The 12,675-nt window shown below is 45.1% G+C and overlaps 1 protein-coding gene across 13 annotated transcripts in view; it reads left to right on the top strand.

Annotated features, from left to right (window-relative positions):
* LOC147012519 (dynein axonemal heavy chain 8-like) overlaps positions 1 to 12,675 on the top strand; it is a 70,479-nt gene that overhangs the window by 45,835 nt on the left and 11,969 nt on the right. For 5 of the 13 annotated variants that reach the window (XM_085853499.1, XM_085853496.1, XM_085853502.1 and 2 more), the window contains 4 exons: positions 6,842 to 6,976; positions 7,182 to 7,266; positions 11,888 to 12,039; positions 12,450 to 12,639. In XM_085853499.1, coding sequence (XP_085709625.1) covers positions 6,842 to 6,976; positions 7,182 to 7,266; positions 11,888 to 12,039; positions 12,450 to 12,639 — 562 coding nt within the window. Of the gene's footprint in view, positions 1 to 3,730; positions 3,834 to 6,841; positions 6,977 to 7,181; positions 7,267 to 11,887; positions 12,040 to 12,449; positions 12,640 to 12,675 lie in introns of all 13 variants that reach the window. The other 8 variants (XM_085853491.1, XM_085853500.1, XM_085853495.1 and 5 more) reach the window with 5 other exon arrangements.

Here is a 12,675-nt window from a genome sequence, read left to right as displayed (position 1 = left end):
CTGTTTACAGCTGCTCTTTTGTGGCATTCCATGAAATGGAAAACTTAACAAACTGTGCTGGTGCCAACCTGAAATCCTCATGGCTCCAGAAAATCTTTCATCACGTCGGGCTCGTCTGATGTGATTGGGGAGTCAAATCTGTTCCATGTAACAAAATGTCGCAGAGTTCTTAACCTCTTGAGGTCATTTTCAATGATCTGTCAAATACTTTTAAAACTTTGGAAGTGGGTGACATCATGACTCACTTGGATAATATAATCTGTGGTCAGGTTGACGAAGGGGATCATCTGTGAAGTGCCGACTGTGCAGAGATTCGCTCAGAATCGAAACCTTTCCTGCAATATTTATAACAAGCATCACCAGGATCTCTGACAGGTGAACACAACAGGTCATGAATGGTGTTGTTGTTCCGTTTACACAGTTAATGGAGAAAACGAGTGTTTCTGACGTTTTTGAATCATCAATCTGTCTGAAAGACCACAGGAACACAAGGGACCGGGGTCAGCATGACTCATGTATTGCTGAAGACATGGCGGAATCTCAATTCCCGGCGGCTTGGTCACATGACTGTGATCCGCTGATGTATCACGTGACTGCTAACACAACAGTGTGCACCGCAGCTCGGATGAACGTTAAGCGGTCTTTCCGTCTGCCGGCATTAGTCGGTGGATGTTAAAGATTCATCGGTGTCCTTCGTGAAGAGGAGGTGAGCTATCGCCAGCAGCATGAATAAATATCTCCCCTCACTATGTCTCTCCTTTGTCTATGTCTCCAACAAAAATGTCTCTCACACTCTCACCATGCTTTTCCGAAAGGACCGTTTGGAACCCCCCACACCCACCCTCCATCCACTTTCTCAACAATCCTCTGGACGAAGTCCTTTCGTTCAAGCTTCTGGGTCACACAATCTGCCATGATCTTTCCTGGGAAATCCACATTTCCAACCTCACCGCCAAAGCCAGTCACCGACTGGGAATCCTCCATCTAACCGTACAAAGTCCTTACTCGGCCCACCTGAGCTCCTGACCACATACGAAGCTTTCGTCCGCAGCCTGATGGAGTACTGCTTTACCCTCTGGGCTGGTGCTCCTGCCTCTCACCTTTCTTGGCTTCACGCAGTGGAAACCAAGACATTTCGGATCATTGTTATATCCCACGGTGAGGTTGAGTCTTTTGGTCTCTCACTCTCTCACCGCAGGCAGCTCGGTGGTCTTTCTGTCCACTGCCGTCTCCTCTCCAGTCTTGCCCCCCTATGTCTGTCTCTGTCTCTCTCTCTCTCTCTCTCTCTCTCTCTCTCTCTCTCTCTCTCTCTCTCTCTCTCTCTCTCTCTCTCTCTCTCTCTCTCTCTCTCTCTCTCTCTCTCTCTCTCTCTCTCTCTCTCTCTCTCTCTCTCTCTCTCTCTCTCTCTCTCTCTCTCTCTCTCTCTCTCTCTCTCTCTCTCTCTCTCTCTCTCTCTCTCTCTCTCTCTCTCTCGTTTCCTATGTCTGCGATTTGTCCCCACCATATTTCCACAGGTCGCTCAAGGTCCACCAACAACCCCTTTCTAGTAAAACTACCAAATTCACGAATCCTAGCTCACCTTCACTCTTTCATTCCTCTTTTTCCCCACCTTTGGAATAAACTCCCTCTCTCTGTTCAATCCCATTCTTCCCTCCAGGCCTTCAAAACAGCCGTTCACCACCACCTCTTATCATCCCCCATCCAAATCTTTTCTACCCCCGTTAATCCACCCCAAACCCACCTCCTTCAAATTCTTTGCTTTCCTTCCTGAAAGTCCCTGTAATGTCCATCTTGTATTCCACACCCCATTCCTCCCCTTTCCACAGATCTAATGTCTCTGTTTTCCCACTGCTTTGTCCTTCCCACTCACGCCCCTCTTGTCTCATGCCCCCCCTCGCTGTGTGTTGTGTGTTTACTCTCATTCGAACCTCGACAAGATATACAAATTGTTTTTTTTCCAAATTCCTGTCCAAACCTTGGTTGAACGTCATGCCTGGCAATCCGGTTCGTGAAAGACTTGCGTCAAGCTTCCTCGGCCCAACCCCCACAAGAACGCGGGAATAATTGTGTCCATTAAAATTTAAAAAGTGCGACGATTATTTAACAAAATACCCACACGACGGAAGATCCACCTCGATCCCCTTCAATCGCATTTCGAAGTTAAAAAAAATTAATGAATCCGTGTGAGCACGTGACGTCGCTTTGACCAATAAGAATGTCGGAAGCAAATTTTCAAAACGTTTTTTTCCTTTTCATGGTGAGAAGAAGATTCCCGGAAGGGGGAGGAGCCTCGACGTGTTGTCGCGCTCGAGCTCTCCGGTTGGAGAGATCTGGGGTGACGTCATTTGAACTTGGCTGCTTGACGGATTTCGAGCTCTGCACCGTTTGAAACGTGCGTGATCGACCGAAGATTCCAGAACACTCACGTTGTTGTTACCTCCACCACAGACGATGAAGGAGGTTATGTTGTGCACGATATCTCAAAAAAAGTTGTTGACGGATTCGGACGAAACTTGGAGGACAGGTTGTGTGTGCGACAAGGACGAACTGATTCGATTTTGGTGAAGATCCGATCTCCGGATCTGGAGACGAGAATTATTTAATTTTTAACTGATTCTTCACCATTGAGAGATCGGATCAAACATGGCGTCGTTCGAACTGTCGAGCCTGATATCTCAGACATGTATTGGGCCCCCGATATGTTCTCGTGGATCAGGCATTACATGTCGTATACATGGTCGAGGCTCATGGAAGAGCTGGAGCACAGTGGAATGGGGGGAAACACCAACAACAGTGAGGGTGAGAAGGACGCGTGGGGAGAACAAGGTCAAACATGACAACAAGAGGAAGGGGGGAAAGTGGGGGAAAACGTAAAAAAGAACAAACCAACTGACGAACGAAAATAAGAGAGGGAGAAGGGGGTTAAAAAAAATCACAACCTGGGAAAGGCCAGCACACTATTAACAGTACACTGGTGCTCATTTCACCGACCTCGGAAGGATGACAGGCTGAGTCAACCCCACCTGGTGTTAATTCAGCGGAAAAACATGGCTTGAATTCAGGACCCGAGGATCCCAAACCACCACCCGAACCGGGAAGCCAACACCAGACGTGTGACAGCTCGGTTGCCGGGTCACTATCATTTAGTTGGGGCACGACTTTGCCACTGATGCAGTGCCCCTCAGCCAGTACAATTAGTACTCATTTCGCCGACCTCAGAAGGCTGACGGGCTGAGTCAACCCCACCTGGCGCTAATTCAGCAGCAAATATGGCTGAAACTCAGGACCCTAAGACCCCAAGCCAGCGGCTGCCACCCGAACCACGAAGCCAACACCAGGCTTACATCGATTTATTAATTATTTATTTTCGTTCTCATCCGGGAAATATCTCAGGGACCTTTTGGGCTCGGAAACTGATATTTGGAGCCCACAATGAACATGCGATTTGGCGATTTAAACGGAATTTTTGATTTATCGATTAATCAATTAATCCATTCATTTTTATTCATTTTTCGATTACTTGCCTACTTTTCAAAAAGTTACAGATTTGGATGAATGTTACAGCGTTACAGCGGTGACGGTGTCCTTTGAATGAACCTAAACGTGTTTAAGTAAATTCCAGCCTGCCCTATTTAGTTGGTGTTTGGGATATATGGGGAAATGTACGTTTTGATCTTCACTTTGTCTTTAAAGAATAATTTACACAATGGAACCATTGCTGTCTTGACAGGTATAAAATGGAACCAATTCAAGATGGTTTCAAACAAGGTGAAGAATGCAGGACAACTCGCAGCTACGGAGTTATTAGCCAAGAAACCAACAAAGAGAAGCAGGTGATGACACCTTTGCTTTGAATTTTTGAATTCGAACACAAAGCAGCCTGTTGTTAGATCTCAGAACCGCAAAGGACAACAAAATTGACGTGACCACCACCACCTCTGCCACCCATTCCTGATCTAGTATGCATCATCGGATGGGAATAAATTATGAGTTCGGCCCCGCAGGGAGAATCTTTTCTGGAAGAGTAATGAAACTGCTGATGCAGTGCCCCAAGCAGATTATGGCAATAATTTGGCAAAGTGTTGGTGATGACTTATCTCATCTTCGTCAAAATACCATGGGACCTCAACGTCCACCAACTTATCTTAGCAGATGTGTTCCCACCTTCTGGTATATCTGAGGGCCGGCTTGCTTTGCGATGAAATTGATTCTGCTTGTGAAGCATCAATCCGACAGTTTATAATCTGGTCAGGAATTGAACCCAGGTCGAGACAACTTAAAGGTGAGTACGCTGCACCGTCTTGTCAGGACAACCGGACCAGTAAGTTTGTCAACAAATTGTATAATCGATATCTTAGACTGATACCATTTGGCAGATTTCTGCTTTTCACCTCCAAATTGCTCGACATTTTGATAATTTTTTTCCCTACTGATGCAACATGATATCAGCCAGGTTCTTGATGCGAGATTAAAACATTAAAAACGACGTCGAAGGGCACTTGGTAGAGCGCATACCTGTGCTACGTAATGTCTAATCCATGAAAACATATCGGGACCAATACATTTTTGAAACATCAGGCGAGATATCATTTTTGGCCCGATCAATGGTGAAGAAATACTTCAAAAATTAAATAAATCTTGTATTCGGATTCGGATTCGGATCTTCACCAAAATTGAATCAATTCGTCCTTGTCACCCAATGTGTCCCAGTTTCGTCCGAATCTATCCACAACTTTTTGAGATATTGTGATATTCATCAATTTTGCCAGATCTCTCAATGGTGAACAATCAATTAAAAAATAAATAATTATTGTATGCGGATTCTTATTCGGATCTTCACCAAAATTGAATCAATTCGTCCTTGTCACCTAATGTGTCCAAGTTTCGTCCGAATCTATCCACAACTTTTTGAGATATTGTGATATTCATCAATTTTGCCAGATCTCTCAATGGTGAACAATCAATTAAAAAATTAAATTATTTGTATGCGGATTTATATTCGGATCTTCACCAAAATTGAATTAATTCTTCCTCGTCACACATCCAATGTGTCCACCAAATTTTGTCTGAATCCGTCCACAACTTTTTGAGACATCATGCTGTATTTCGTTTTTTAGTCCGATCTCTCAATGGTGAAGGATCACGTAAAAAAATCCCAGTGTTTCATTCACACCTTCGGTGGGTGGAGATAACTAGAATATGAGATTTTCATTTTTTTATTAGTAATAAATATATATATATATATATATTTTTTATTTACTGTCCAGGTTCTTCCATTTTCATTGTCCTGTCCTGCAATAAATTTTCGTGTATTCCTGATGCTGTGTGAGCGAGTTCTTGACACTCTTTCCCACATCAACTGATTCAGTTTAATTGATAACCCCTGGAGGAATGAAACTGGTTTAATGACACTTCTCTCTGGGTGTTATCAGAGAACCACCTCAGCACCGTCCAGTCTGGCTTTTCACTCAAGCCGATTGGCAGGGTCTCCGAGCAGCCATCAAGTTTCTACACTGGTCTCCCATCGCTCCTTTCTCCGACATCAACTCATCCTGGGAATTCTTTCAAAGAAACTTGCTCTCCCTCATGTACAGATTTATCTCCTCTCGTCTTCAGTTGTCCGACCCTTCCTCCCGCCCATGGTTCACTGAAGCTTGTGGCCAGGCTGTTGTCGTGAAACAACTTGCCTTTGCCTCGTGGAAAGCAAACCCAACTGAGGGTAATCTCAGCTCCATCCATAAAGCTCGTTACAAGTGTGTATCTACCCTCAGGAGAGCCAGAAAACAATCTTTCCAAGCAAAAGTCTGAACTCTCAAACCTCTCCCTCCTCCAAATCCTGGTGGCATCTAATCAAATCTGTTTGTGGTGGATGTTCCCCCTCCATCCCCTCCCTTACCTCAAATGGCCGCACTGCTGATACCACACGTGAAAAGGCTGAATGCCTAAACCCGGTGTTTGCATCAAAATCTTGTCTGAAACCCATCGCTTTCTCTACCCACCTTACACAGTCGCACCCAACTGTCCCTGGACTTTGTGTCCTTTTCGTCTGACAAAGTGGAGAGATTGCTGTCACACCTCGACATAGATTCTGCAACTGGCCCAGACGGCATCAGCCCACGTGTCCTAAAAACCTGCTGCTCTGCTGTTGCTCACCCTCTCTCTGTTCTATTCACCCTCTCATTTGCTCAAGGTCATCTTCCATCTGCTTGGAAATCAGCAAACATTACTGCCCTGCATTAAAAAGGTGCGAAAACAGATCCCTAAAACTACAGACCAATCAGCCTTCTCCAAATCATCAGTTAGGCTACGGAATCCATCATCGCTTCAGACATTAAATCCTTCCTCTTCTCCAATGGTCTGATTTCCGATCATCAATTTGGTTTCAGACCAGGTCATTCTACCCTGGATATGCTGCTTCTGCTTTCCCAACAATGGATGGAGGTCCTCAATGCCAGACATGAACTCAGAGCCATATCCCGAGACATATTGCATGCTTTTGACATTTTCTGGCACCCTGCTCTGCTCACCAAACTCTCTTCCTATGGTATCCAAGGCCATCTCCACTCATGGCTCGCAGACTTCCTCTCTTGTCGCAGCCAACGTGTGGCTCTAAATGGAGTTCTTTCATCCCCGCTTCCTGTCCAGGATGGAGTTCCTCAAGGTAGCGTTCTGGGCCCTGTTCTTTTTCTGGTTTTCATCAATGATCTCTCCGACTCTCTGGAAAATCCTCTTTATCTCTTTGCTTATGACTCCACCCTCTCTGAGTGTGAATTGCCTTCATGGTATGAAAGAAATGGTGATATATGTCTATATATCAGTATTTATTTATTATTTCTTGCAGGCTCGATACAAAGCACAAAGAGAGCAAAGAAAGCTTCAAGTTGAACCGGCTATGAAATATCTTTTTGAGGTTCTATCAAAAAGATTGGGAATCGAGCAGACTGCTGTTGAGGAGTTCATTTTGGATTCGCTGTCAGTAAGTCTCGTTGTTTCCCAGATTGTGTTGTTTCTCTTTTTTTAAGCAATGTCAAAACAATATTATTTGTTTAGCTTTATAAAAAAAAGTAAGTTTGATTGAAAGATAAACATTTTGTATTTCATTGTGATGCTACATTTTTGATGTCCATCTCATTTCCAGGTTTCATGTATTTAAAAAGTTTTTTTTTTAATATATTGTTTAGATTCAACCTCTCATCAATTTCTGCGCAAAGGAAGGTCGAAGAGTTGTGACCTTCTTTTACCAAGAAGCACAACCTCCGGGGATTGGTGAGTTTATCCGTTGGTTAGTTTAAACGGTGAAGTTTTTGCTTGAAATCCTTTGGCAATTGCCGTGTTTGGACAGGCTGTGTCATCAAAACAAAATAATTTTCCGACAATTTTTTTGAAAATAGTCATCAATTTATTGTGCGTGCCTGGGAAAGGTGAATGGGGCAGGTGAGCTTTGAGGTGGGGAGGGGGTTAGTTCGTATGCATTGAATCCAATTACATAGATTTATCTTGTTGCTTTATTCACATTTTCCATATCCCATTATTGTGGCTTGCAGCCACGTACAATCTCAAAGGAATAAGTAAATTCTGTGTAGTTTCTATGTGATGCAGTGTCGGTGTTTCATTGTATTTTTTGAAGTCTTTCACCTCTGAGCCGGCTCGTCCAGATTTGAATCTAGGCAGAGTGATAAACTGTCATCCTGGTGTCTCGTAGGCAGGGCGAGTCATCAATGTGTGTGATATCCCTTGGATGGATGTTAAACGAGGTGTTCCATCTGCTCGTATGAGTTGGTGAACTTTAAAGATCTGACGGGTATTCTTCGTGAAGAGTTGGGAAGCTATCGCTCGGTACCCTGGCCAAATTCCTTGAAGTCCTGCTCCATCCGCCAGAGGGCACCCCATAGCTGCGCTCACAGCAGTGATGCAAACTGCAGACACATCAGGTCAGGTATGGGAACATGCGCAGAAGTAGCATGTCGCTGCGTCCACTTTCGCCGGTACTCCAGCGGCCTCCGTCTGGCCATCCTTCCAGGCAGATGCCTGGCCCATCCCCATGTCCTTGAGATGCCGACCAACCTGCTGAAACCATGAGGATTGTGGTCGGCCCATCGGCCTCCTCCACTCACGAGGCTCCCTCGCTGAGAGAATCTGGTGAGCAGGATCAGCGTCAGGAAAACGAGACACATGTCCAGACAGCCACAGCTGCACATGGACTATACAGGAAACAAATCTCATCTGAGTCTCTCTTAGCAACCTCTCATCGGATACAAAGTCTGACCAGTGAGAGCATTGGATTCTCCGAAGAGATCTGGTACCGAAGGACTTCACTCTACATCTCAGATCCCTGGTCAGAATTCAAGTTTCACATCCGTAGAGTAAGACTGGAAGTACCAAGGACCTCAGACTCGGACTTTTGTCATCCTGCATCGGTCCCGACAGCACCACACCCCGTGGTACAGTGAATCCATGACTCCCCAGATGTCTCTAAACCTCTCGCTCACACACATGCGGAGACACGAATGTCACTGCCAAGGTAAGTGAATCTCTCTACGACCTCAACATCCTCACCACAAACACGTACAGACAAGAAAGCAACATCCAAGATGTCATTGAAAGCCTGACTCTTAGTTTTGACACAGGAAACCCATAATCCCAAAGACTCCGACTCCTCATTCAGCACCTTGAGGACTCCCATCAGGATATGCAACGTCTCCACAATCTTTTGGGATATCCAGTGACTGCATCATCTGAGAAATCAAGGTGAGAGATCTCAAAACTTTCAAACGCTGCACCGCAGCTTGATCTCTCCGACATCGTCCCCAGAATCTAGTCCGTACAAGCGCTGAAAAGTGTGGGAGCCAATACACACTCCTGAAAAACTCCAGTCGCAATTGGAAATAAGTCAGACATGGAACCACCACACCTCACAGCACTCTCAGTACCAGAGTATAGTTCAGAAATCAGATTGATTCGTTTCCTGATTCCCGATTCCCAGAATCAAACACTTTGCAGAGATCAACATAGGCTTCAAGCAGTCCCTGCCAAAACTCTCGTCTGCGTTTGGTGAAGACCCGGAGAGCAAGGACATGGTCAGTCATTGACCTCTTTGGGGTAAAGCCCGACTGGTGTGGGCTCTTGTGCTCAAACAGATGGTGGCGAACACTATCAAGAATTATCCGAGCAAAGAATATTGCAAGGCATTGAGAGTAGCGTCAACCCTCGGTCGTTGGGATCATGCCTGACGACCACCCCTCCCTTTCCTTCGAAGGACAACAAGGCTCCCCTTCCCATCAGTTAGGCTGATGCCTTTGCTCCAAAGCGAAGTGCATGCAACCACATGAGTACTGCCTTTTCACCAGCATTGAAAAGTTCAGCATGGATGCCACAGAATCCCAGGAGCTTTACCCCCTTTCAAGTAGGTCAACGCAGCCTGTCTTCCCACAACCTAAGACGGTTCACAGTTGATTGGAGGGTCAGCAATAAGGACAGTAACACCCATGACATCCAACTCACCAGCTGGTGTATCATCCTGGTACAGTTGCTCAAAGTAACCGACTCAACGGGCCTTCATTTCAGACTCCTCTATCAAGCTCCACCACTCTCTGCTCTAACTGCAGTACACCGAGGGACGGGCTTGGAGGAACGCAATGAAAGAATTCCTTTGCAAGCAGGACGATAATCACCTGACCACAGGTGATGCTCTACCCCCTCACAGATTCCTTACACATAGACCTCCTTGTCCGCCCTCAGTACACGTCCAGTTTTATCTCAGCTCCACCATTAGGCCTGGCACTGCAACTCTAGTCAATGGTATTCATTGTCCCTTGAGAGACAAAGTTCTTCTTCACCCTTCGGTGTGTTCCAAGACATCCACTGGCAACATCAAGGATAGTGTTACTGAAGGCACTCCACAATTCTTCAGGATTCCCTGAAGCACCCAGACCTCCCCCCAAATCCCTCTCATCCTTGAGCCTGCCAATATCCAGCCTTGGCTGGTTGGCACCATTCTCCCAGATTTAAGCTGAAACTTCAGAGTTGCTAAAACAAGCCTGCAGTTGGTTTTGAGGAACTGAGCACTCCGGTAGACCCTCAGTTCTGAATCATCCTCCAACGACCATCAACGAGCACATGGTCAGTGTTCTTTGCCACATCACCAGAGTTGGAACACCAAGCCCAGTAATGATCCTGTGGGCGCTGAAACCATGAACCAGCCACCCCTAAACAGCCACATACTACATATGAAATGTATCAAATGAATGATCATGTCATCTTCAAGCTGAAACACAGCAAGAAGAGGAGTGGGAAAGTGGGAATGAAAACAGAAAAGGAACAAATCAACTGACGAACAAAAAGAGGTGAGGGAGAGGTGGAAAACAAAATCACAATAACCTGGAAAAGTTGGAGTACTTCGGAACGGGGTCATTTGGGGTGGAAGAGATCATTCGTACGGATGGGGGGGGGGGGATGAGCTGAAGTCATGGGAATGGGCTGTATTGAAGTGCTGGAGGGAAGAATGGGATTGAATAGATTGGAGAAGTTGGTTGTTCAGGTGAGAGAAAAGAAGAACAAATGAGTGGAGGTGAGGAGTGAGCCAGGATATTCAGAGTTTAATAAGAAGAGGGTGACTGGCAGACCATGTGCACCCTGCAGAATCCTGGGAGGGAGAGAGCCAAGATAGGGCAGACGGTGAAAGTCCAAAAAGGTGGCGGAAGACTACAGAGAGGCCAACAACCTGTCTCCGATGAAACGATAACAGGCCTGGACACTCAGCTTCATCATGGGAGATCCCAATGATTTTGAGGGCCTTGCTTTCCATGACGTCAAGTCGGGCAAGATGTGAGTCAGGGTTGCCAGTCAAAAGGTGGGAGCAGTCCTCCATCAAGCTGCGAATGAAGGCCTTGTAGTTTGTCTGAAGTTCAGATTGTCCAAGGACAGACCTTTAACAATGGAGGATGACCAGTTGGTGCCTGCCTTTGGAGGCCCTCTTGGAAACATGGGCTATCCAAGAACGATCATGGCTGATGGTGAGGCCAAAAATTTGAGTGGCTTAACATCTTCAAGATCCTTATTTAGGAAGTTGATGGAATGGTTAGCTCAGCAGCCCTTTCGGAGACACACTGTGAGTGTATGGGATTTGTCAGGGTTGAAAGACATATTCCAAGTGTTGGCCCAGCTCCTGATTCTCTCAAGTTCTGCAGAGAGGGAAGAGGCTGCTGCATACCTGCTTGTCTGAAGGATGAGAGATGATGATACAGCAGAGGGTGCAATCATGAGCAAAGATATATGTGCAGGATTTTCCATGAAATCAGAAAGATATAATTGATAAAGATGAGGAGCAAGACTGGGCCAAAAACACTGCCTTTGGGGGACTCCAGCTTTGATAGGAAGAGATGGGAGGATCCCTTAAGAGCGACACTGACTGTGTGAGTGGAGGAAGTCAGTGTGATCCATGAGAGTCGGTGTCCTTAAATGCCATAAACAGAGAGTTTGGAGACCAAAGTGGGGGACCCGACGATATAAAATGCTCAATACATGTCCAGATAGACGGCTCATGATGCTCAACTCAAGTGATGCTCAAAGATGTCGTGATGCTCGACTTGTGGAATCGTGACGTGGTGTCATTCCTATCTTTTTTTTATTGTTTTTTTTTTTTTGAGATTTCATCCCTCTATATTTTTACATTTTTCTTTAAAAAAATTTTTTTTGTTGTTGTCTTGTTTAATTCAGCTTGCTGTTTTGAAACAATAGTGCCAGATGGACCATCATGGCAATCATATCCTGGAAACGTACAATTGTTGCACCTCTGGTATAACTCGAGTCGAGAAGGCCAAGCTGAAAATTCCTGCAGACAATAGCTTGGGTTGCTTTGAAATACTTTGACTGTTGTTTGTGTTTTCAGAAAGCGCAAGTCAATTCTCAGTTGTTTTCAAACAAGAGAAAATGTTGCGCCTCTTTTTGGCCGACCCAGCAAAAGACTGCACCGCCGGTCTCGTCCTATATTTCATGAGACGCACAAATGACATTGCTTTGTCCGTCAAGAATGTACGTGAGGTAATCATTTAAAAATGGTCAAGATTTACTCCACGAACAAAACTTAACAATCTTTATCATGAATTTAATTCATCACACTCTGTATAATTTGAGAAGTGTCTGTTTGTTTGTTTATTTGTCTTTGTACACTTCCAAACCGCTGGACGTCATGAGTTGAAAACTGGTGGTTGTGCAGTTCCTATGGAAAGTAGACATTCCCTTCCCAAATTTTCACCTGTTGTTGCCTGATAGCCTGGAACTAAATCACATTAAATCAGACTTTCCACCTTTATTAACACATCGTAACCCACAACCTCCAAGTGAAAAAGCTTTCCCCACTTTCCCACGCTTATTGTGCTGTTTGGTGTAATGCTCGGGAGTGACGGTAAACCAACCATCAGTAAGTTTAACAATGCACCTAACCCCAACAGGAAGTGTATTTCGGTGAAATCGATTGCACCAAAGATGTGTTACGAGGAGCAAGAATGAAAATTTCAAACATCTACTACCCTGCCATGGACGTCAGTGACAAATGGGGTGAACTCAACAACTCCAAATCTGGAGAGAAAACGAAAAAGACTTTCAAAGATAGCATATTGAGCTTCATTTCGTTTTTGGATGGTATGTTATGTTTTTTTTTTATATCCCTCTTAAACA

This window comes from Eptatretus burgeri, chromosome 14 (assembly GCF_056783735.1).
Source record: "Eptatretus burgeri isolate ZD-2024b chromosome 14, Ebu_testis_v1, whole genome shotgun sequence".
NCBI lineage: Eukaryota > Metazoa > Chordata > Myxini > Myxiniformes > Myxinidae > Eptatretus > Eptatretus burgeri.
The sequence above is the reverse complement of the archived record's forward strand: the minus strand, read 5'-3'. Positions and strand labels throughout refer to the sequence as shown.